General features: G+C 42.0%; 1 protein-coding gene and 1 long non-coding RNA gene across 6 annotated transcripts in view; one reads left to right on the top strand and one right to left on the bottom strand.

The window, feature by feature from the left end:
• Window positions 1–26,055, top strand: part of LOC109387590 (uncharacterized) — a 74,667-nt gene extending 48,612 nt beyond the window's left edge. Inside the window, exons 3-10 of one of the 5 annotated variants that reach the window (XR_002125038.1) lie at window positions 4,750–4,900; window positions 9,053–9,175; window positions 9,449–9,530; window positions 11,684–11,762; window positions 13,064–13,198; window positions 19,895–20,047; window positions 21,602–21,705; window positions 24,951–26,055. This is a non-coding gene — a long non-coding RNA (uncharacterized LOC109387590). The remainder of the gene's footprint in view (window positions 1–4,749; window positions 4,901–9,052; window positions 9,176–9,448; window positions 9,531–11,683; window positions 11,763–13,063; window positions 13,199–19,894; window positions 20,048–21,601; window positions 21,706–24,950) is intronic. The other 4 variants (XR_002125035.1, XR_002125034.1, XR_002125036.1 and 1 more) reach the window with 4 other exon arrangements.
• Window positions 109–21,568, bottom strand: RIPK2 (receptor interacting serine/threonine kinase 2). The gene is made up of 10 exons (XM_019651643.1): window positions 21,260–21,568; window positions 17,817–17,972; window positions 11,590–11,747; window positions 10,708–10,757; window positions 9,791–9,952; window positions 5,431–5,516; window positions 3,690–3,773; window positions 2,494–2,587; window positions 1,521–1,676; window positions 109–1,000 (listed from the first exon to the last, which is right to left on the bottom strand). The coding sequence occupies exons 1-10, from the start codon at window positions 21,293–21,295 to the stop codon at window positions 669–671; spliced, it is 1,314 nt and encodes a 437-aa protein (XP_019507188.1). The 5' UTR covers window positions 21,296–21,568; the 3' UTR covers window positions 109–668.
• Window positions 26,056–26,061: the final 6 nt, after the last annotated feature.

Below are 26,061 nucleotides of genomic sequence, written 5' to 3'. Positions count from 1 at the left end.
AGAAACACATATTGAAAGAGTAATATTTTTCTTTATGTATTTTACATTGTTTTATCTTTGAAGCAATTTTTACAAAATGAATCAATAAATACCATTTTAAAAATGTAATCTGGATAACAGAATTTAATGACCAACCCTTGGGAGAGGATATGAGCCTGGACTGTAACAAGGTAGTGGGAATGCTGTGCTATATCTGATTTAAGTACACAGGGTACAATTCAGAAGCCACACTGCATCTTAGACAATAATAAATAATCCACAAAGACAATGACCGTGAAAATGGCTTCCAGGAGGAACTTGACTCCTAAAGGCATTGGCTTGTACAAGCAGCACATAATGATTACATTTTAAAAAACAGTTTCAATTAACCAAAGAGTTAAAAATTGAACTATGTAGATGCAAACTTTCTTCTATATTAATTTAAAAAATACTGTAATGTCATAGAGGAATACTATTAGGTTCTCAGAAAAGTCATGATGTATTTTTTCTATGTTTTTTGTTGCAAAAATACGTCATGACTTTTCCGACAACCCAAAAATATTTATCTGAAAAAGAACCTTTATTAAAGCCTCTAATGCTCACATGGATTTTATAGAAACAGTATGATCAGGCACCAGAAATACAAAATACCTTTGAATAAACTTGACTTTTCTTCTTGAAAAGGGTCACTATAGGCTTTTATTTTGAAACAGAGACAGCGTCTGAGGAACTGTCAGCATTTCCGGGTAGGGCTGAAGGCCCATCTGCTTGTTGTCTTTCAGCTTGTGGACCAGGACTCTGGCGAACTCTTCCCCCTGGATATCCGTGATGTCTAGTAACTGTCTGACTTTGGCGGTCCTTGTGGGCTTGGTGCTGACGAGTTCATAGTCCTCCTTCATGATCAGGTCCCTGGACAGAAGGGCGTCCAGGGACTGGTTCAGGCAGGCTTCGGTCATCTGGGTCACGATGTCCTCCCTCCTGGTCTGGATCCACTGCTGGGCCACGCCAGGCTGCGATCGCTCTGTGCAAGAAAGGGCAGGGATCACATGTCAGTAAATGGCGAGGAGTAAAATTAGATGAAAATTTAGCTGTGGTCATGCTGGCATGGAAAACCAGTATTTTGGGGGGATGCTGTTAATTTTCAGGAAACATTCAGGTATTTGGGTTATCTCTGCCCTTGCCCTCCCAGAAAAAGCACAGCTTTCAATAGGCTATAAATCGTGGGGGCAAAACCACTTCATTTTTAGGGTTTTTTAAAATAGAAAAGATACCTGCATATTTGTTCAATAAACAAGAGCAAGGTTACCTGGAGTAACCTATTAGGACCCCTCCCTAGAGATGGTCACGGGGATACCATCTGCCCCTGTTATGACCCATCAACCCTCCTATCTTCTGGGGTGGATGTGCTTTCTGACTTAGAAAGGTGTATGTTTATCAGGATGAAGAAATGAAGACAAAACTGACTGAATGGCAGGTCTGCTGAGCACGGAGTTGTGAGGTGCACGGCGTCCCATACAAAGCGTTTCTCAGTGGATACTTACCTGGATGTCCCTCGGCTGACAGCGAATTGATGATTGCTACAGAGTGCGGGGTGGTACTGTGGTCACAGAGTGTCGCCTTCTGAGCCGCGGACACGCTGCTGTTCCAGCTGTGATTTGCTGGATGGCAGTGCAGTGTGGTGAGGTCCTGGGTTTTCCCTATAAAACGACATCTCCGTTGGGGCACAACATTCCCTAGCTGTTGTGTTGGCTAAAATACCAACGTCCGGGTCATACCAAGGCTGGCAGTCGGCATCTGATTTTTCACGGCTAGTAAAGCTGGCTCATAAACCGAATTCCCGCATTTTTTCGAACAAACAAGGGTTTACTCTGAATGTTTTTACCATCCTTCTGTCTGGCTTGTCTGTCCCATGTAAGTTGTCAGTCATGGAATTGTGCTTCTTCACATGGTCCCGTTTCTTCTTCTGTGTCTTCTTCCTCTTTGTGCGCTTTACATGTTTCCTCTAGATCCACACGTGACAGACGTGTGTCTTTCTGCACTCTCCTCTGGCGGTCCTACTCAGCCCCAACTGGCACCTCTCTCCCCAAACCCATAAAGAAATTTTCGGACTTCATGGCACCCCTCAGTCCCCCATTTTAAGCAGGCTGCTGGACATCACCCTCTATGAGCTTCTAAGTACCTCAAATTTAAAAAAAAAAAGTAAAACTTAATTATCCATCTTGATTCTTATAACCCATTAGTTTCTGTCTCCCACTGGGTTACTCAGATGTGTTTCTCCTCTTTCTCACAAGAGTTGTCTATCTTTCTATAAGGTCTAACCTAATGCCTTTACGACTTAAATGTATTCGTTGAACTTCCACTACTATTTTCACATCTCTGGACTCTGTCCCTTTGTAAACATGAGCCATGAATGCAAATGAAAGACATGTTCCATACAAACCATGGTTGTTTGCCAAGAATATCGTCTTGAAAGAAAATGGAAAGCTTGCAAGTAATACTAAGACATGTACGTACTGAATAACACGCCGTTGTCCTGAGGAGCCAACAGGGACCTTGTGGTTCCAGGGGAGCTGCTACTTTTATGGGGCTGAGAGGATCCACATGATTCCTGAGGTAAAATGATACACGGTTTAGGTTAAGGAAAGGCGTTTGAGATGTCATACAGCTTTAATTTCTAAATAGTTCCTGGTTTTGGCTTATTAACAATAAAAACTACTACCGATTGTAAATAGTTTTATTAACAATCAAAACTATTTATCAAACTAAAGATATACATATATCAAATAAACAAAAATGAACTTGATTTTTTTATCAAATCAGATTGGAGCGGAGGGGACATGGTGTAATAGTTAAATATATGAGAAATCGTTATTTTTTTCAATCTGTGCTGTATGACCTCAGAGGCTCTGTCCGGTTGATGAGAAATCAGAAATCTGCAGCTCTGGTTCCCTGCTGATTTCGAGCAAACACCTATTCTCTGTGCCTCAGGCTCCCGCCACCTGCAGGGCGTCCAGAAGAGGTGATGGGGAGCTTGGCGGCCCTCTCCTAGCTCTGTCATGGCATCACTGACTCAGCTTTGACGAGGCATGTCCTCCCTCTGGTCTCAGGTCCTTGCCCTGTGACATCTGAGGTATCTATCTAAAACGGGCACAATGGGCTTAGGGACCCAATGAGACAGTGTGTGTAAAGGAGATTCAAGACATGGTCCTGTCTCTAAGGTTCAATTGGAACGTATTTCCTGAATCTGTAACGTGAACAACTTACATTCTTAAAAGAAATAACTACTATGAAATAAGCCTAAGAGAATGCTGCTAACAAAATCATTCTCTGTAGATGGCCGCACAAATGGCATGTTGCTTTTATTAATCACTGTGAGAAGACAGCAGGCAATTTGTACAGTTATTTACATTTGGACAGGAAGTCCAGAGTATGATGGCAGAACGGTAATCAATGATTTCCCTGGTGCCACCCTGGAACGCTAGTCATCACCCAGACAGTGGCAGGGACAGAAGCTGGTGCCAAACAGGAAGCCAGGGCTGTGCTCTAATGGATGAACAGGGAGCTGAGATGTGGAGAGCTGGATCTCCAGTGGGCTACCCCCCAGTCCCCAGACCCTCCGGCTTTAGTTTTCCATCAATAAAAGGAGGCGTTAGACCACGTGACTTCATATTCTTTACACATTTCAGTTATCAACATAATTTTCTTTTTACCTCCTGTGGACCATGGCTTAGAGCCAAGTTCAGAGATAACGCCGTTTCCTTCTTGTCACAGAAGTGACTAGTACTCGAGGCGCTCTGTAACGGGAATGAATTTGTATATATATTAATACTTTAATCGCAGTGATTAGGAAATTAATGAGAGTCAAATATTCAAATAAAACAACTCATCCTAAATGGTGAGCTTTGCTTTCAGAAATTTCTTTATGAAAAATCTTATTAAATTTATATTCTTCTCTTGGCCCTGCCCTTAGCTAGCTGTCTGTGTAGGGTGTTACGTAACTAACCTCCCTATACCTCAGTTATTCCACCTATAAAGTGGATGATGTTCTTGCCCTACCAGTTTCACAGAATTGATTTAAGGAATTTTTTTTTTAAATAAAAAAATAACTACAACTCTTAAGTGAAAACAATACAGCAACTTTAAAACACTGAGGAAGTAATGCTATTATTAAATGATATTCAAGTTATTTGAAAATATATACTTTAAATTATTTAAAAAGCCAAAATTTCTTCTAAAAATTAAGTTTTAAACGTAGATCTTAGTGTTTAAGTTGTTTGGGGACAAAAAGGAACTGGAATGGTTCTCTTCTACTTTATAACCAAGAAAACAGACCCTTTATCCACCTTTGCTTGGAAGAAGAGAAGGCTGTGAGGAGAGAAAAGGAAACTGAAAAGATAAAGCAAAAAGAAATATTATCAGAAGTCTGTATCTCCTTAGACGTGGAGAAATCGGAATGTCCTGGAAAAGACTGTACCTACTCAGCAGTGGGGAAGTCAGGGAAAAATCATCAGAAGAATGAACACAGTTCCTCTTTAGTTCCTTAAAAAACTGAGGCACCAGTATTGCCACCATCGATTTTTAGTTTGGTTACGGTAGTTGTTTCCTTTATGCAAATCCCTTCTAAACCAAAGGTTCTGTCAACCTACCCAGCAAACTGTAGGAGGCCAGCAGCAGTGTCACTGTTTGTACAAGTGATCTGCACATTATGTCTGCTGACGCGCAGAGTCTGGTCAGTAACTAGCGATTTTTACTGTCCCATTTCCAATGCAGTGTAATACAGTGAAACCCAGCAGGTGCTAAACTGCACTCGCTTCGACCCTGAAGGACTGGAGTTGTTTTACCACAACTTGGGAGAACGTTAAGAAGTCCCTTCAGTTGTGCTGTACAAGAGCCAGGTGCGCAAACAAGGCGTCTGCTTTAGGTAACACGTCAGCTGCTCCTTAGGTCTGTGCAACATCGAGTGAGTGGGACAATGAGAAAACAAGCGGTTTAAAAATACACATTTTGGCCTCAACTATGAATGAAAATTCTACAACTTCCCTAAGTCTCAGGAAAGCCCAAGAGCACTCACAGGAAGAATGGCAAGAACCCAGACATCTGTTACTCTGTATGTTAAAGTTTCAGGGAAGGAAATGTGGACTGAAAGAAACTCCCTAGTTGATTTAGGGCATTCATTGTACCCACTGGCATTCGTCACACATTCTAAATTTAAATTTGTATATGAAAGTTTTGGAAATGTCTTTGAAATTTGGAGGTGGCCATTTGAATGCAACGGAGAAGCTGTTTTGATAACACATAGTATTCATAGTCTGATAAACTCTTCCACCCAGTACTGTGGCCCATAGCTGTGAAAAGTACATAGATTAAAAACTATAAACTACACTAAAAATCTCCATGACTAATATGTAACTGTTTAAGGTCCAATTCCCAGTGCATCATTTAGCAATTTACCTTTGTTTTCTTTAGTTGCATAACAGCTTCAAGAAAAGTTATCTCTTCAAATGTTCTCAGAACTGGTTCAAGTTCTATTAAACATTCTAAATAAGAAAAAAAAAACAATTTGAGTTCAGATTACTGCTGATCATTAAATTGAATAATATAAATGCTAATATTTAACTGAGAAGGCCCTAAGTGAATTTTCCCTCAAAATGATGACATTCAGCTATCTGAACTGCCTTTATTACAGGCATAGATAACATGCTGGTGGTGACCAAAGGGGGCGGGGGTAAAGAATGGGGAAAATGATAGACATACACAATGGAACAGAAACAGAACTGAGTCTACACATAAACCCTCACAATTATGGTCTGTTGCTTTGCGACAACGTTTCTAAGGCAATGCTACAGGGGAAAGGTAGTCATTTCAACAGATGGTGCTCGGACTGGTGCGTGTCCACATGCAAACAGATCAGTCTAGACTCTTACCCTCACACCATCCATAGAATTGACCTGAAATGGATCATGCACTTCTAAGTAAATATAGGAGAACATCTTCATGACCTTGGGTAAGGCAAAGAACTCAGATATGACATCAACAGCAGGATCCATGAAATAATTGATAATTGAACTTCAAAAAATTGAAAACTTTTGCACTTCAAAAGATGCTATTAAGAAAAAATGAAAAGACAAGTCACAGACTGAGAGAACAATTTTGCATATCATGTGTCTACTAAAGGACTTATATCTCGACTATATAATGAACTCTGACAACTTAATAATAAGACAACCCAATTTAAAAATGGGCAAAAGATTCAGCGGAGGAGATACACAAATGGATGAAAAGCCCAGGAAAGTATGTTTAACATCAGTAGTCATTGGGAAGTGCAAATTAAAAGTACAATGAGATGTCACACCCTACATAACTAAAAAGACAGACAATAGCAAGAATTGACAGTGATGCTGGGAAACTGAAAATCTCATCATTGCTGGTAGAAATGTAACAGGATGCAGCCACTTGGGAAAACAGTTTGGCGGTTTCTTAGAAATGAAAGATAAATTTACCGTGCAACCCAGCAATGCCACCCATACGTAGTTACCTAAGGGAAACGAAACCTATGCTCACACAGACTGGCGACTGAAGAGTCACAGCAGCATTGTTTATAACAGCCAACAAGTAGCAACAATCACAATGACTCCTCTTACTACGGTAATAAAAACTTGGTGCTCAAGGGAGACGCCAGGGCTGCAGATATAAATGTGTCCCTGACACACAGAAGGCACATAAAGCCAGGTGTGGACTGACCACCTGGGGAGACACTGCAGACAGCAAGGAGTGCAGGGCCCACGTCAGAGCTCTGAGGTGTTCACACAGGAGGCAACAGCAGAGGAGGAGACGGTGAGGCAGACACAACATCGACTCGGGGGCCTGCAAGGCCAGAGGGTGGGAATGGTTGGTCACGTTTCATCTGCCAGGAAGCCAAAGAGGCTGGATTTTCCAACATCATCACTGGGAACCCGAACCAGTGTGGTTTTAGTGGAGATATGCAAACAGACGACTGAGCATGTTAAAAAGACAAGTGTGGACGAGTCCTGCTTAGCTCTAAGAGGGAACAGAAAAAAGAGGTGGTAGCTGAAGGATGATGGGGGCCAAGATTTTTTATTAAGTTATATAAAGATAGGAGACAACACAAGAGACCAGAGCAGAAGGAAGGGTGCGGGGGATGGTCCCCAGAGCACAGCGACAGCACAGGGTCTCCATTTGCACCTGTGCGCAGACACTTCCCCCGCACGCGAGTGCCGCTAAGTACGCAGATCTGGTGGAGGGACCAGGAGGGAGCCCTTTTCGTGGTCTGTGTTTTCTCCATGTAGTGTGACCACAGGTGACAATTCAACAGAAAGATGGATCAGGGGTGTAGCTTTAAGAAGGGAAGATAAGGTACAATACGTATCTCCCATCTTCTCTTCCTAAGGTCAGAATCTGGTAAGAAAAGGCACAGAATAAAGATAGATGGTGACCAAGATGCCTCTTCATTACAGAAAAGCTGGCTAGAGAATGTTCGTTTCGGTCTGGAGCCCGTGGGCATGGCAGGACTTCACCCTGTGGTTGGCAGTGTCACTCACTCAGTCACAGGCCTCACCTGCTTCTGCTTGGGGGGTAGGGAGTGTGCACAGCCTGACGCCCTGACTTCTGAAAGAAGAGGAAGCTGAGGAGGGTCCAGGTCAGCACACTTTGCACTTCTCCCTAAGAGCCAGTGAGCTGAGGCTGAGGAGGGGTGACGGGGGCAGACAGAGGCAGGCAGTGTCCCCCCAACTCTTTCCATCGTGGGGATGAATGGAGTGTCACCTTCACTTTGGAGACATGGAGGACAGGACTGCGTGACAGCAACTCGCAAGCTTTGAGGTCTCAGGACTTTTTAAAATTACTGAGTACCCCCCAAAGAGCTTTTGTGTATGTGGGTCATATCTGCTGACATTTAGTATGTTAGAAATTAAAACAAAATTGTAAAAGAGTATCTGGGAACACGCTGCATTACCTATTAGAGCAGTGATTATATCACACCTCAGTTAGCCTCTAGAAAAATCCACTACATATTCTTGAGAGGATGCGAGTAAGAAGGGAATATAGTCTCTTCCTATTTATTATTCTGAAAACAGTTCTCATTGTATGGACCCCTTAGACGAGTCTCAGGGACCAGGCCTAGGGGTCACTTTAAGGACAGCTGGTCTATCAGAATGGAATACAGACATATTGGAGAGCATGACAAGACTGCTAAGCAGTGCTTAGTGCCCAGCTCTGGTCCTTCATTTAGAGAAACCATTCACTTCCACTTCTGCTCCAGACAGAGTCACAGAGACCGATTTACCCTCCTGCCTGAAACAACCAAAAACGCCAGACAACATATGTGCAACAGTGGTTTTTAAGTCAGGGATATTAGGCAACCAATGACAGTGACGTGAGACGAGAAGCAAGGAGACAAGCCTATGATGCCAATCGGAGGGCTGACTACCTTCCAAGCGTGTGGCTGCAGCACGGAGGGGGGGCGAGGTGGACCGAGGGCCAGAGGGGAGCAGGTGCACTCAGAGCTGCCGCCGCATGGGGGGCCCCTCAAACATTCCGCAGCCCCGGTCATGCAGGAGGAGGCCAGAGCCCACAGACAAACCAGGACGTGCAGATCTGCAGGGGAGCTCGGATTTTTAGGAAATGGAGAAAATTACTGTTTGGACGTGGCACTGGGGACAAAGGAGATATGTGCCCTCCCACTTGACTCTGGGAAATAAGAGATAAAATGTGAACCCATTAGTTTGGCAACTTTTGACTTTTTTAATCTAATGCTGATGAGCACTGGATGCAAGTTTTGAAAGGGAAATATATTTCATTGTTTAGTTGGAATGAAGATTACCGGTCTGTGGCTTGTCTATTTATTTTTCTTAACATGTTTTGAATACAAATACAAAAGCTTTCAATTTTTGTGAAGTCCAATGATTAGCTTTTTTATGGCTCTTGTTTTTGATATCCTGGAACTCTGCCTAACCCAAGGTCATGACGACTTTCTCCTTCCTATGTTTGCATTTCGGTGCTGATCCATTCTACCTCTGAAATGACTCTTCATTTTGTCTAATGTTTCTATCTCCAGGATCATCATCTTCATTAGAAAACTCTGCAGGTGCTTGCTGGCTCGTCACGCTTGTGCTGTGACTCCCCGACTCACAGCAGGCCAGGCTGTTCCCTGCACAGCACACTGCTGCCCCTGCTCCAGGTACAGGCCTGACCTCCGCAAGCCCACAGCCCGGCCCGCGCCCACATCACTGCCTCGGCTCACTGCATCCCAGCCACATGGCCTCTGGTCCCTCCCCAGGCCACGCAGGACGCTCCCTGCCAGCCTCGGGGCTTCATCCTTGCTGTTTCCTCTGCCTGTCAGATGGTGGTCTCTTCACTTCACACACTTGCTCCTCCCCACCCCTCAGCTCGTTTCCTCCCAGGACTTCCAGTTTATAAGCTGTTTATGTCTGTTTTATCTCTGCCCTCTCAGCTAGAGCGTGAGCCCAGGATGGTAGCGGCCTAGACTGTCCTGTCACTACTGTTCTCTGTGGTCACCTCGGCACACAGCACAGGTAGGTGTTCAGTAATCATCTGTTACATGTATGAGTGGAATTACTATCCCATCAGATTTCCTTTTCTGTTAGAAAGTCTCAATTCTGGTCTAGAAACAGTTACCCTTTTATAAACACTATGAATAACAAGAGTGACGAGAATTTTAAAAAGCGACTTTGAGCTTGTCCTCTACCCTGTGTCATTTTTCAAGGCCTGTGTTCTCCACAGCACACGCACTAGTCTCTAGCACAGAAGGCCCCGGCAAAAGCTGTGTACTCACTCAGGAAGGACGGCCTTTCATCGGGGTTTTGCGCCCACCCGCCTTCTATGAGCGAGAGCATCACTGCTCGGTGAGGTATATCAAGGGGCAGACTTTCTTCACTAGTGTCGGGCCGGTGTCCTTGTGACACACTATACATAATCTGCAAAGGATTGGTCACTTCTGTCAAAAACAAACGTATTTCACACATTAGAAAGATTTTATGATCCATTACACTAAATACCGTCTAAACCAAACAAGTGAAACTGAAGGACTCTTAAAACCAGAGGATGAATTCACCCCCTTTCTGTAGGAGGAACATGTATACAGGCCTTCGCCAGGCCGTGGGCCTCCGTGGGAGGAGTCTGTGTCATGACCTCATCAGTGCGGGCTCAGCCATGTGACTTGACCTGGCCGTGCCGTGTGAGCACAGCAGAACCGAGCGGAACCTACTAGAGCCAGGGAGGGCCACAGCAACTAACACTCCGTGTGAGCGAGAAGGAGATTCTGAGGTAGTCCGTTACACAGCAGGCTGACTTATACAAACCTCAAAATAAAGAAATAATTTAAAAATTATTCTTCAGTGTCTGCTGGTCTTTATACCAGGAGCACTAAATTTCCATAGAAAGAGTTTTATAACTCAAATGAATCTTAGAAATAGGAATTCAAATTCTCATTTTGCAGATGAAAAAAAATGAAGACTTGAGATTCAGTGGCTTGATCATAGAGCTGATTACTGTCAGAACAAGAATTAGAATCTCATTTTTCTGAGCCTTAATCTAATATGCTTTTCTGTGTACAATTGATAAATTGCTATGTTTTTATAGTATGTTTTCCACAGAATGAAGGATAAACTAATTTAAAATAAGATGAACTTAGACAGTTCTGAGTGTGGCCTACCAACGTGATGTTAGAACAAGGAAGTCAAAGTCACTTACCCTCAAAAGGCTGTTTTCTGGATAAAACTTCCCATGTGATAACTGCATAGCTGTTTAAGATAAAAAGGGTACATACAGTATATTATAAACTAGTTATGCATAATAAATTAAAATAACACTAAATTTAAAAGCTGACTGTGGAGATACCATTTTTGAAAGATGATAAGGTAGTGAATTGCTATATAAAAAATCAGCATATACAACCAAGATGAGTAATATTCATATACAGTTTTGTTTTGAAAGAGAATTAATCCTAAATTGAAAACTTAGGAAATTACTGTTACAAAAACTTGAAGTTATATGTAAAAATAACTTGTGGATAATTTAACAATCATTCTTGAACACCTAGATAAGCTATGCCCTCTAATTATATGCTTTTATTATTCACACAAGAGAGCAATAAGGAAGACCATCTTAGGCAGCCCTATTCTACTGACTTTTTCCTGGTCTAAATGGTGCTAAGTGTTAACCACACTGTGTTCCCCCCACCCACCCCCACATCAAAGTCTCATATGATAAAACCCTGGAGTATTCTGTTATACATTGACAGGACAATACGATATGCTTTAAACATTTTTTCAAGTATGTAAAAGTGGCTTAAAGCAAGGCATCTCTAATTTGAAAAATTCGAATCACTGTGGTCTCTACTTTTACCACTTATGAGATAGTAAAAATTACATTAAAATGCAGCTTAAAAATTCTGATTGACAATCTTGTTCAGACGCATTAACTTTGAGCAGAAGTAACATGTTGCACCTGTATATGTAAGTACCTGTATACAAGTACTTGTATGTAAGTACCTAAAAGCACCTGTACATAAGTACCTATAAGCATCTGTACGTAAGTACCTATAAGCACCTGTACATAAGGACACATAAGCACCTGTATATGTCGTGCTTGACGCTGGCCCTGGACTTCTGCCCAGGCTCGTAGTTCTCGGGTGGCATGTAGATAATTGTGCCTCCTTCTGGTGCAGATTTGCTGTTTCGTGACTGAGACAGGGACATCATGCGCCATTTGGACAACCCAAAATCTGCGATCTGTAAGGAAAAAGAGTAAGTAACTGGATTTAAAATTACCTTTCAAAAAGTCTAAGAATTGACTGTGTTTATATTTAGATGAATCCAGAAGAAATTTCACTTCTGTGTGTTCTACCAGTTTCTTAACAAATTGCATCCCATAGTGCTGGGCCAGTGACACTAGAAGCGATAAACACTGACTTAAGTTTAGCACAACAGACACAGTTTAGAAGAGAGACTAAGTTTTGAAAAATTACAGAGGAGTATTTTTGCTTTAAAATCTGAATGAATGTACACACTGAATACTTTACTTTTCATTGCAAGTAGCTTTATAGCATGTGCTTTTCAAATTCACCTACACCTCTCAGAACTGCTCAACATACCACCACCAAGCACAAATGCCAAGTTTCAGGCCCTGACCCCCTCTGGGTGGTATTAACGCATTAGGGGCCGCACTGCCCTCTTACCCCACTTAGCAATGCAAACTATTTCTCCCACTGTGCTCTAAAAGTACAACGGTACTCCAGTGACACATCTGCTGGGAAGACAAGCATCACCATGATAAGTAATTTAACAAGTCTTTCCGTGCCTTAGCCATCATCTGCGAGCGACGGGCTCAGTACCGGTTTGGGTAAGGGTTGGAGAAAGCGTGTCCCTGAGCTTGCTTCCTTACGCACGCCTCTGCTTCATGGAAGACCCTCATCTCTGTGGCCTAGAAACCTTAATCAGAATTCCCTCTATCAGCTGACGCCGTTAGCTTTCACATGGAACCATACTTCTTCCCTTGCTCTATCACAAATAATACCACATACAAAAGACACAATTCATTAGTTCTGGGTCTTTAGCAGAAAACATGCTGCGGGCTCCAGAGCTCCACGATTCTTGAGGACCTTGATCAGTTTGTCATTCAGCAGTGAAGACAGGCAATAGCAGGAACCCCCCATTCTACACAAGATCTCAACGTGCATTTCAAAGCTAAAGGTTTTCTGTTTCATTCAAAAGATGATACAAAATTAGAGGAAATTAAAATACACTCCTCATAAAAGTCATCTATAATCCTATCACCCTCTTCATTTGTGTATACAGTACATATCTGTAACAGTGTAAAGCTATGAAGAACCACCTCTAAGTATTCTGGTTTTCACACGGACAGAATAGCAAAGAAAGTAAATACGGTACACATAAATGTTTGCTTTTCAAAGAAGTCTATCACTGGTTGATTTGTATCTAAGATGCACTAGTGGACACTTGACCAACAGATAACCAAACTGAATTGTACTTTTTAAAGTAGAAAAGTGTCAAATGATCTTAATTAGTAGTAAATATTTTTCTTTTAGATGCTGTGTTTCTGGTTAGCATTCCAGTAAGAAATCACTTCAAAAACTGTAGAAAGATGTGAATTTCCATTTAATTTCATTTAGCACGTTTGAAGATGTTTTGCACTTCATTTAAAGGCCCTTTCAAGAAGAAAGGTAAATCAAATAATTCTTACTTTTTCATGAATCACTGATGCACTTTGACTTTTAAGGGACATTCATAAAGTAAAAAGTGGAGACACATAAGGTGCATATAGAGTGTTGCTAATTTATAAGAATAGTATCAGAAAGGACACAGTTCTGTCTGCATGTGCTAAACTTAATAAAAATTACAAAAAATACACAAACCCAAATATTTTAAAGTCTCTTTATGTCAAAGAAAGACCACGGGGAGCCTACTGATCAATGAAGATTACCTTCTGTTTTCTCTATCAGAATAGTTTCTGGATGGAGACACAGAAAATATACAAGGAGGTTGAAAGGTTTATAAAGCGCATGTGTGAGGTGACTGTGTATATTTCAGGTTACCGGGAACTTGAAAACATCTGCAGGGCACTCACAATGCTCTCTGGGATAGAAGGCAGAGATGCTATAGGATGTGAGAAAAGAAAATGCAATTGCGACTGTTAGACAGGAAACAAATACTGATTTTGCAGATCTACATACTGGTAGGAGACTATCCGTCATACCTGGTTAAAAGTTTTATAAAAGGGATACTTTCTGAGTAATTAATGAAAGAGCCAGCAAGAACTCATTAATTATATGAGGCCAGTGGTCAATTTCAGACCTCTTGTGACATATCGCACGTGCTGGCCCAATGCCTAGCACACCACAGCTGCTCCACAAATATTTACTGAATAAAAGAATGACTGACTCCATTTCTTTTTGTGACAGTACTACTGGTTTCAAAGAGTAAATGTGAAAAGAGTCTGTATATTATAAAGCATTCTGAGGCATAAGAATAACCACGCACTTGGCTATAAGTTAGCAGGCCTGTCTGGCTTGGACAGAAGACCTGAGTCATTCATTCAGCAAATATTTATCAAATGCTTCTATGTGGCATGTGCTGAGCATATAGCAGTTACTACAGTTTCCGCCTTCCTGGAGCTTATATTTGAACTGGGGGAAATGGTCAATAGACATACTAATAGAAAATGTTATGTCTGATGGTGACAAACACTGTGAAGCAGCATACACTGAAGTATGAGGGTGGAGAGGAACGAGGGGTGGTGTAGGGACAGCTGCTCTGAAAATGAGGCTGAGGACAGTGCGGGAGTGAGCCGCAAGGATGTCTGGGAAAGCAGTCAAGTGAGGACTTCCATCTTCTTAGGGACAGAACGAGGAAACATGGGCTGTGTCCCAGCTCTTCTAGGGGCACTCCAAATAAACAGTGATGATTCTCCAACAATGCTGACTGACAAACAGACTCAGGGGAACCTGGAGGGAGAGTCTCAGCACCATGTTGTGAGCTCTGATCTGAGCTTTGTATGGGGTAACGTTTAATGATGAGTTGAAGATACAGAAAACTAGCTAATGAAATTTGAGGATGACACAAAGCTGGGAAAGAAAGTCACAACCCTTGGACCAGAGAGAACATTCAAAAGGTCCTGAAAGGGTGGAGTGATCACTCAGGTCTAACAAGATAGCTGCTGGTGTCCAGAAAGCACTCTGTAGAGATCACATGAGGACACATGGAAAAGGACCTCTCGGGGCTGTTCACTGATACGAAGCTGTCTGAGTGTTGTGATGGCTGCTCCCCAAAAGCTGATGAATTATTAAGGAACTATAAGTAAAGTATTTAGGATGTTAGGGCAAATGAACTTCCATTCAGTTCTACACTGATAAAACCACAGCAAGCAAGAGTATTTTGTTCAGTTCTGAGAATCAAAGTTTAAGAGAGATTTGAACACAGATTCATCTGGATAGCACCCAGGATTAAAACCCATGAAGAAGGAACTTGGCAGAAGGACTGAGGGATGTTGAGCAGGCCGAAGGCCAACACACTCAAGCACGTGAGACGGGCCAGGTGACAGCGGTCTTCAGATAGTGGGAGGCTGTCCTGTGGAAGTAGAAGTAGACTCAGTTTCTCGCAGAGTAGCGCTCGGACCAGTGGGTGGCAGCAGTGGAGAGGGAGTTTTGATTCATCACACAAGAAAATGTCAGTCATTCCAGCATGGACATCGAGACTCCCGTCATGGGATAACTGCCTCAGGACACGGATTGTGGTGAGGACCCAGGGACCAGCTGGCCACGGGGAGCCTCTACCTGTGCGGCTCTCTAACTGCTGTCAGAGATTAGTCTCTGTGCTAATCTATGCAGTGCTGAGGCAGCTGCTTGCCTTCCTCTCCCTTCCTCTCCCATTTTATTCTAGGAAGAAGAGGTTAATTTTCAAAGAGGTTAATTTTTCCATTTAATTTCCCTCACATTTTTGTACTAATTTTTCTGTTATTCCAACTCCCCTGTTACTTATTTCTTTGAACATTTTTTGATATTTGTAATAACATTCAACTATGTATATTATTATAAGAAATATGGCAAAATACTATACAAAAATAAAGTGAGTTACATTAAGTATTAATTACTCAGTAACTACTTTTTATTTGCTGTCATCAGATATAGGGTAACTGAAATCACTACTATATCTGGTACCTTTAGATACCTAAATCTTATACTTCATATAAAAATTAAATCAAAATAATAAAATTAATTCAAAAGCATAAAACTAGGAAGCTTTCACAAGATAACATAGGGGTCAGCTGAGTGGCTTGTTGGTTAAGAGCTGGTTTAGGATGCCAGCTTTGAGCAGTAGGGCCCCGGTTCAGATCCCACATTAGGGCCAGTAACACTGCCCTCTACAGCTAAGATGGTGAACAACAGCTCGACCTGGAGCTGGGCTGCTGTGAGTTGCCAACGACGGCGTAGGCTGCAGTGAAGTTGCAGTGGGCTGCCATAAGCTACCGTGAGTGGCTGGCAGTTGGCATTGAGCGGCCAGCAGCCAGCATGAGCTGCCAAGAGCCGCCGTGAGCGGCTGTCCAGTGGCCAGCAACTGATCTGCCTCACCCAGGAAGAGCGCAATGATAATACCAACATGGGCCAGTGAAGTGACATCCTCCACAACTAGACTGAAGAACAAAAAGGACAATAACTTGTCTGTTCCCCTTCCCCGATTCCCCAATGCTGTTCTCGTCCCCCAATTCCCCAATAAAATATTTAAATAAATAAATAAATAAATAAAAGTTATCAAAAAAAAACATAACATAGAAAATCTTCAATACTTATAGCTTAATGAATTATGTTTAGACCTCACAGCAAAAGCATGATCATATATATATATATATATATATATATATATATATAGAGAGAGAGAGAGAGAGAGAGAGAGAGAGAGAGAGAGAGAGAGAGAGAGAGAGAGAGAGAGAGAGAGAGAGAGAGAGAGAGAGAGAGAGAGAAAGTTGGACTGCACCAAAATGAAAACTTCTGCTTTGTGAAAGACCCTGTTCAAAGGATGGAAAGAACAAACTGGACTGGGAGAAAATAGTTGCAAACTACATATCTGATGAAGGACCCATATCAAGAAAATATATACAGAACTCTCAAAACCCATCAGTGAGAAAACCAAAAAATCCAATTAGAAAATGGGCTTCAGACATAGAGACATTTCACTAAAAAGGATATATAGATGGCAGATAAGGTCATGAGAAGGTGCTCAGCATCATTAGCCATTAAAGATGCAAATTAAGACCATGATAAGATATTACCGTACACTTATTACAACAGTGAAAAAAAAACCAAACTGTGATAATACCAAATGCTGATAAGGATGTAGAAAATCTGGCTGTATCACACACTGTTGGTGGAATATAAAATGGTACAGCCACTCTGGAAAATCGTTGGATAGTTTCTTAAAAAACTGAACACACCCTTACTATGTGACCCAGGCAGCTGCAATCTTGGTCCCTTTCCCCAGAGGAATGAGAACTGATGTTCATTCAGAGAGATGCACAGGCTGTTCATGGGCGCTTTACTGTAATGGCCAAAGACGGGAAATAACCAAAGTGTCCCTCGGTAGGTGAATGGCTAAACAAGTGGGGCGTAGGGTGCACCTCTGCCATGGATACTCTTCAGCAGTGAGAAAGAACCGGCTATGGACGCAGCACCAACGTGGATGGATCCCAAAGGCATTATGCTAAGCGAACAAAGCAAGTCTGAAAATATCATACACATAAGGCATTCTCAAAATGAGAGCATTCTAGTGAAGGAAAAGAGACTGGTGGTTTCCAGGGTCAGGTGGGGAGGGGAGGAACGGGTGTGACTAGAAAGGAGTGGCATGAATGCTGCGTTGGGTGTGGTGGCAGAGGGCTGTCTTGACTGATTGGTTACATAGGTCTGCACACATGCACTGTGCCACTGTTGGGCTCTTAGCCTTGAAGCTGTGCGATCACTGTGTGAGGAAACCACTGGGGAAACTGCGGGAAGGGCCATGGGACCTCTGTATTATCTTTGCAGCTTCCTGTGTATCTACAATAATTTCAAAATAAAAAGTATAAAAGGTATACTCCACAATTTCAGGTAAGAACATAATGATTTTGCATTTTGTACTGTGATTTTCTCTACCTCTGTGGTGTAGGAATAGCTAAGCAATTGCAGCAGGAAGAAGGGAGCTGAAGGTCAGAGTCGGGCTGTAGAGAGGGAGGTGTTAAATCGGCCGGTGGAAGAAGTAACTACCAAGCTGTTAATCCCAAGGATGCAGACCAGCTGTTTTCAAAGCAGTCACCTTAACGTGGAATTCACTATCCAGGAGGATGTTCTGTGTCTTCAGGTCGTGATGGAGCAGGGGAGGGGTCATGTTGTGCAGGTAGTTCACGCCCAGTGCTATTTCATGCAGGATGCGGAACCGCAAGGGCCAGGCCACATCTGGGTACTGGGTTTTCTTCGGACGCATGGAAGAAACGAAACCCAATCAGTGCCACATTTCATCACATTCCCACTTAGAAAATGAAATACTCCATGAGGAAATGTAGTGTAAACTAAGGTTAAAACATACATTCGTTTCTATGACAGAGCATCAATTTGACATTAACATCCTTTTATCTGACTCCTCGCTTTTTAGAGAAAATAGTATAATAACTGTATAGTACTGATACTCCCTTTTAGTTTACATTGTTAATGTAACTACACGATATTGGGTCTTCTTTCTTCAGTTGACACAGTTTCAATTATTTTGTATCTGTTAATACCCAGACACATGAGGTGTGATCTAAAAATACGGTGACTGTTTAAATTAAAAAAAAAGTATTACAGTAAAAGACATTGCCATTAATCCCCCTCCAAACACCCCCCCTCGCTTCTAACACACTTATCCCATCGTTCTGCCACTTTCTGAAGCAATTCTGGAAGTCCTCTTTCATGAGTGTCTTTAGTTGCGCTGTCATGGCTGCCTCGATGTCCTGAATCATTTTGACTTTGGGGAACAGCCAGAAGTTGCAGAGAGACAGATCCGGTGAATAAGGTGGATGAGGACACTCCGTACTGTTTTTTTTATTTGACAGAAATTGCCATACCAGAAGCAACGTGTGACATGGAGCCTTTCTGTTGTGATCACAAAATATGGTGCGTGCTGCTGCCAAGTGTCACCCAATGGAAAGGCAGGATCTTCAATATGGGAAGCAGCGCATCAAACTTTAGTAACAATAGGTGACAAGTTTCATCTTGTTTGGTGCAGTTAGGTGTGAGCTATGGCTGAGAGAAGGTGTGTTTTAAAGTGTGACGTAAATCATTCTCCAAAATGACAGCATTCCGTGTCTAATCGCTTCTGGTATGGCACTTTCTGTCAAATAAAAACATTACAGTGTGTCCTCATCCACCTTATTCGCCGGATCTGGCACTGTGCAACTTCTGGCTCTTCCCCAAAGTCAAAATGATTCAGGACATCGAGGCAGCCATGACAGAGCAACTAAAGACACTCATTGAGGAGGATTTCCAGAACTACTTTTCAGAAAGTGGCAAGAAGGATGGGATAAGCGAGGGGGAATATTTTCAGGGGGAGAAATGGCAATGTGTCTTTTACTGTAATAGGTTTTTTTAAACATTCACTGTATTTTTTGATCACATGACATACCTATGCCCACACCCATCTCCGTTCTATGGCTTATATTAAGTAACGTGTGTGTGTGTGTGTGTGTGTGTGTGTGTGTGTGCGCGCGCGTGCACCTGCGTGCGCGCATGCGCACATACATACACACACAGACACACACTGTTTCTAGTATATACCAACCCATTAATTCAAAATTAATATGTTAATTTTCCTATTAATATAAAACCAGCCTTTATTATAATCATTGCATCAATTAAAAATTATGACCATATTATATTTAGTAACATTAATATCTCATACTTTTAACTATATAGTTAATTTATATGCATTCCAACTTGAAAAATTAGCCTTAAATTTTGTTTTTATGAAGGAGACAAAGATCATATTCTTTTCTAAAGCATAAATAATATAGACAAATTTAAAACATAATGTTTTGTATTTCTTGATACTTGCAAGTGATATCCATCTGAACTTCCTTAAAATAAATGTTTTCTGAACATAAAAAGTAATGCAGCATCTCAGGAGAATGAGTATACTCAGAAAATTAGACATTTGGGAGGATCCAACAATGAATCATCAGGCACCATGCCACTGGGTACATTTTTCTAAATGAAAAAGTATGCTTCTACTGAAAGCTCCAGACTATTTCTGAGAATGTTTTCTACAAGTGGATCATCTTATAGTTCAGTAAGCAACCTGGCGGGGAAGTGGGTCAAAATACTGTGTGTTTACATTATATTTTGATTTATTTCAAACAGCCTTTGTGACATCGGGAGGATGCTTCAAGAGAAATCCCACCCTAATAACGCAATACAGGAAACCAAAATAAACACTGACGTTGAATGTTACTTCCTCTGGTATATACAGATCCCCGTCTACTTGAGTAACTGAATCTTTTAATCTGTAAAAAGGTAGGTTTTCTGAAAATTGTGTGGTTTAAAGAAGTAAGGAGGCCTTCCTGCAGTGTAGTGTTAACGAGGGCTCTGACAAGGGCGCAGTGCTGGCTCTATATTTTATGGCTCCTGCAGAGTCAGCAACCCCTGTGAAGGAGGCTGCTGTGATTTCTAGGGAGCTGCAAATATGGGTGCCGAGTATCTACTGGGGTGCCGGGGTACAGGAGGAAGACATTAGAATTTGTGCTGACATTCATTGTTCAAAAAGAGGTTGTGCTTAATTAGTATTTGTACCTTGATTGCTGTGGTGGTTATACCGATCTTACACCCTAACACTAGTTTAGTTTACTCCATCCTTGTTCCAGATGGTCACATCATAGAGTGTGATGTGTCCTGAAACACAGAGGAAGTGACAGTGGCACCCACTCATGCATCATCAGAACTTAGGAGTGTCCAGTAATGGAATTTCACAGTATATTCTCCAGTTTTAACTAAACCGATCCTTACTAAGTGAACTGAGTGGTTTAAAAAAATTTGTTAAGAGAAACTGCAGGTTGGAGATAATAGTATCAGCTCAAGCAAACAACAATAGATGAACACATGTATTTTGAGAAGGAGAATCCTCAAATTTGTTTACTGATAGGATTATTCATCAAAGCCAGAGTAACTGATACCTTGACGGAAAAAGTGAAGGCTCTTGCTATTATTGTCTTTTATGGAGAAGTTAATGCATTTGGAACTCAGAGACAGATTTCTTTGGCCTATTAACACATTGTTTGCGGGAAACGAGTAAACTCGTCATATAGAGAAAAATGCCCTCTTACAAAGTGTTAATTCAGAACTTGATGAACTGGTATTTTTAAACATTTAACATGAACCCTAAACTTCCTTTAACATAAAATAAAATCTGGTCTAAGAGTGGATTGTATAATGTGCAGAATTTATCTTTTCTCTCTTCTGTGTCTACATGAGGTATTGGAATTCAATGTGAAACTCAAGAAGAGTCACCTAAGCCATATAATCTAGGAGCCTTAGAATACAGGGCCCAAGTTCACATTTTCAACAACACAGAAGCAGCCATAAATGGTGAAACTTCACTACTGCATTTGTTTGTCATTATTCTTATTTTGATTCATCTATATATCTCCAAATAATTTGATCATATGTAAAACCAAAGCAGTGTATAGCCTGAAAAAGAGAATTGTAGCCACGGAAAATGTAAACACTTACCTTATGCAGGAGCTCATTTAATGATCCATTTGGCATGTATTCAGTGACTATTCCCAAAAATTCAGGTTCATTGCAAATTCCCAAAATTGGAAGAATGTAACTAAATCTAGCTTTGTGTAAAATTTCAGCTTCTCTTAAGACATCATTTCTTTCACTAAAGAAAAAAAAAGCATAATTATTTCAAAGTAATGAAAAATACACAAGTATCAATCCCATGATATTGAGTAAGCCTGGATTTTTTTCATTGATTAGCTTTGACCTCATGTAAATTATGGAACTTCCCTGTCCTTTAGTTTCATCATATTTAAAGTAGGAATAACACCTACCCTATATATTCCACAGGTTTGTTTAGAGATCTAAATAACTGCTATAAGCTACTGACGGAAAAAAGTTACACCCTGGTTACTGTTATGGTACTTTTCTAGGAAGAGGAAAGAACATGATGAGTAAGTTATAAAGTCTGCATTAGAATAGCTGGTGTGTGAAGTAATTAAACTAAGTTTCTGTTGTATTAAAATAAACAGATTTGATTAGAATATCAAATTTTATGGTTGCATATCATGTAAACGTTTTCCAAATATCCTGCATATTATAAAACACCTAAGTGTTATTGATTTAAATGACTAGATGATAGTTTTTAGACACTGGAACTCAGGAAAAGAACACTGAGAACAGGTAAATAAATGCTCCTAACAAATGCCTGGGGTAACTCTGGATCCCAGGTTCATTTGCTTATTCATAAATAAAGCAAATAAATATTGAACTTTTATTATAATAAATTGTGCTCAGCATCATGGAGAATATTAAAAAAAACAACCCAAAAAACACAGCCCATGCCCGTAAGCTGCCCAGAAATCTGTAAAGAAAAATAAATACTCATTGTGGTTTTGATTTGCATTTTCCTCATGGTAGTGACGTTGAATACCTTTTCAAATACCTATTAGCCATTTGTATGTCTTCTTTGGATGTTAATTACCTTGATTTTGGCAGTCATCCCACAATGGATGTGTGTCCAGTCATCATGCAGTCAGTATACTTTAAACAACAGTTGTGTACGCACAATTGCACTGCCAGTCGTGTAAAAGTATAGCACAATTATGTACAGTACAGAAAACTTGATAATGATAATGAGTTTGTACTGATGTATGTGCTTACTATACTATACTATACTTCTATCATTATTTTATTTATTTATTTTTTAGCTGAGCCATCCTGCCACTTGTTGGTAGCTCAGCAGCTGCTTAGCTTGGGCTGGGACTCGAACCGCTGTTCCTCAGAGCTCACACTCTTGAGCGAGCTCTTAACCAACTGAGCCACTCAGCTGGCCCTATCTATCATTATTTTAGAGTGGATTCTTTCTAATATTAAAAAAGTTTGCTGTAAACAGTGTAAACCTGTGCAGTCTTGCACAGGTGTGTAGCCCAGGAGCAATAGCTGGACCATCCAGCCAGATGTGCAGTGGGCCGGACCACACAGCCAGGTGTGCAGTGGGCCGGACCACACAGCCAGGTGTGTAGTGGGCTGGACCACACAGCCAGGTGTGCAGTGGGCTGGGCCATCCAGGTGTGTGTAGTGCCCTCTGTGATGTTTGCACAGCGACAAAACCGCCTGACCACGCATTTCTCTGAACGTTCCGTCTTTAAATGGCACGTGACTGTATATAACTATTTGTCAGTTAGTCCTCAAGAAAGTTAAAAAATAGGGAAAGCAAATAAAAAAGGGGAAAAAAACTTAAAATATAAGGCAGAATGTGATTAGTGCCACCAAAAAAAAAAAAGTAACTAAATGACTAAATAGAGAACTGGAAGCTCGCTCAGAGAAGAGAGTAAACGTTGGGCCCAGGGAGTCACCAGTCTTTAGAGAGGTGGGATAAACTACACACTTTAAGAACCCCAACCACTGGAGAAAGGGCCTCCCAGAGGAAGGGACCTTGCCTTTCTTGTCTATCTGTGTGTCCCCAGGACCTGGCAGAGAGGAGATGTCTGATAGATATGCACCAATGTCTTCAAGGAGGTCAGAGTGAGGGCTGTTTAGAAACTGGCCAATTGTAATGTGAAGCAGGATATGCAACCAACATGTAAATGGAGTGATGGGGAACAGCAGGCTAGGGCCACATCTCAGACCCTCAAAGCCAGACAACGACGGCTTTACACTCATATTTGGTAGTTTCTGAGTTGTGGCTGCAGGTTTTTAAGCGGAGGAGTGACACGAGATTCTTAGGGTGATTAAGTTGGCAGCAGGATGTAGGGTCAGAAAGAGGCAGAGTTGGAAAGTCAGGTGTTAGAGGATGCAAAGCAGTGAGAGTCCGCAGCTATAAAGGCTGTGGTGGGAATGGAAAAAACAGCACTGGCTGACAGGAATGCCCCAGACTAGCTACAGGATATGAACGGAAGGGAGCCAAAGCTGTCATCAGTCTTTACCCCAGTGCATGGGTGTTTGTAGCAGCAACAACAGGAATAGAAGCGTCTCCAGAGCCTATTAAGTAAATGAGATGATTAGTTGGCTCTGAAACCACCCAAGCTCTGGATGAATGGCTGTTGCAATAAGAAAGGCAACAGGGCTGGCTGAGTGGCTCAGTCGGTTAAGAGCTCACTCAAGAGTGCGAGCTCTGAGCAACAGGGTCGCCGGTTGGGTTCCCAGCCTGAGCTGAGCTGGCACTGAGCTGCCAACTGGTGGCAGGATGGCTCAGCTAACTAACTAACTAAATACCAAAAAAGAAAGGCAACAGACATTCCAGACCAGTAGATGAAGCCTGCTCTAAAAATAAACAGCAAAACAAAGCAAAATATCTTAGTCATTGTGTCCCGAATAAATGAACATATGCATACTTACGTTTTACAATCAAAGAGTTACAAGAGGGCATACCCTGTTCTTCAGCCACTTGATACCCCAACTGTGAGCAACAAATACCTCTGAGAGACCTCTTTCAATTAAACTTATATTCCCTAAGTTGAGACAGTTCCATATTTGCATCAAGAGATGTAGGTCAGTAAGACAATTACTGTGCAGCGCACTTTCAGGGCGACAGGATTGCCCTGAAGAGTCCTGGATACTCAGAGAAAGAGCTACAGACAGGGTCCGCTGGGCAGTCTCAGCGAGGCTACACTCCTCCCAGGAACGGTCTGGGGCACTCTTCCTTCTCTTCTGATCCTGTTATGTGTCGGCCATTTTATATGCACTATCATCCTAAGAGCAGCTCTCCAAAGTTGGTTTCATTATCCCCACTTTATACCTGAGTGCACTGAGAGACTCCAATCAATAATTTTCTAATGGTCACACAACAGTAATGGCAGGGTTGGAGTCCGATTTGAACAGCAATCGTGGGAATCTAAAGCCTGTGCTCTTTCCATTCCAGTGTGTGTCAGAGAAGGAAAGTTCTTGAAGTCAGATTTTGGGAAGATTGAGTGGGAAAACAGAAAAAGCCAAAGCAGTTTAAAAGTAGGTTTTTATATTTTAAAAATAAAAATGTAAACTACAGCTTCTGTAGACATATTACCAAAATTAACCAGAAACTAGTTATGGTGTCTACAGCGTGTTTGAACAACCAATCAGACTCATCTCCTCAGAAGAAGTTGGGAGATTGTTGGGGAAGGTCCACTTACCAGGCAGAAAGAAGTCAGGTTATGGAGAATGACTCACTGATCCCTCAAGTAAGAACACCAAACATCATGTAAACTCACTTTTCTTTCAGGTGAACCCAAAGAACAATTATCTGCACTAGAGCCCAGAGGTCCCTGCATTTATTGTTCCCGCCTTCTAAGTGAGGAAATAGCCTGTGAGTCAGCTGCACAGCCTGGCCCTATGCTCAGACTACGGGCTGCCCATGTGAACACTGCAGGAAACAGGCGGGTGAAAGCGTGATGCAGTGCTGCCTGAGTGTCCCACTGGTCTTTACGGTTCCTCTGACATCAATTCATTTCCTACCCGATTTGGTGAAGAATTTTAGATTATGAAAACTGTTAACATGGCACACAACTTAAATACATTAAAATCTTGAGAAGCAGCATCCAAAACAGGAGGATCGATTTGCTTAAGAATACCTAACAGTACCTTCAGTGCTAGATTTCCATCTGTTTGTGTGCTGATTCTAAAACATATCCACCCTGTGTCACCACCCACCACCCTGCAAAGTGGACTCCTTACACATGCACTTGCCCAGTGCTTGCTCTACAGAACTCAAGGCCCAGGGTAAACAGACCACACCCTGTGTATCAGGGAGGCCTGGAGTATGGTACACAAAAGGTGGGGAAACCTCTACAGGTGTCTCAAGTCTATTGTGAGATCTGGCCCATCCAAGCCTGATGCCGAGAGATGGCAAAGAAAAGCCACACGCAGGTCAAAGTGCAGTGAACACTGGAGGGCTGAGGTGAGGAATTCATCTGATCCTGGAGACTCACAGCCTCTGGCCAATCAGGCACCTAGCCTGCTGCAGTTTCACACGGATGACGGAAGGTGGAGGAGAGGCCAGAGGCGGATGCTGCAGTCGGCATAACTCACTAAGAACAATGCAGGGCCCGCGGAGGGAAATGTTCAGTACGGACCCGACCCACGTACGGTCACCGGCCTACCGGAGATGGCTGAAATGTTTTTCAGTAAACAGAAACTAACGCTAGACTTCTCTCAAGACCTAAGCATGGCACTAAAATTGTTCCAGGATGTGAGAGGCTGTCCAAATTTTTGCTCATTTAATAGTTCTGATTCGGTTTGCGGTTAGCTCGGGAGGGGGGGGGGCAGGATTTCCTGAGAGAGGGAGAGAGAACCTGAGCTGTTAAGTTGAATGTGATGCCCAAACTTACATGACG

The sequence above is a fragment of the Hipposideros armiger genome, unplaced genomic scaffold (genome assembly GCF_001890085.2).
Source record: "Hipposideros armiger isolate ML-2016 unplaced genomic scaffold, ASM189008v1 scaffold_163, whole genome shotgun sequence".
Classification (NCBI taxonomy): domain Eukaryota; kingdom Metazoa; phylum Chordata; class Mammalia; order Chiroptera; family Hipposideridae; genus Hipposideros; species Hipposideros armiger.
Note: the sequence above shows the minus strand (reverse complement) of the source record. Positions and strands in the feature narration are given on the sequence as shown.

Excerpts from the sequence above, each read along its gene's own strand:
- RIPK2 (XM_019651643.1), bottom strand. The coding sequence starts at position 21,295 with ATGCCAAATGGATCATTAAATGAGCTCCTGCATAAG. Across the intron at positions 5,517-9,790 it reads TGAAAGGCCGTCCTTCCTGA|AATGTTTAATAGAACTTGAA; the intron begins GTGAGTACACAG and ends TTTCTTATTTAG. Across the intron at positions 1,001-1,520 it reads GTCAGCCGAGGGACATCCAG|AGCGATCGCAGCCTGGCGTG; the intron begins GTAAGTATCCAC and ends TTTCTTGCACAG.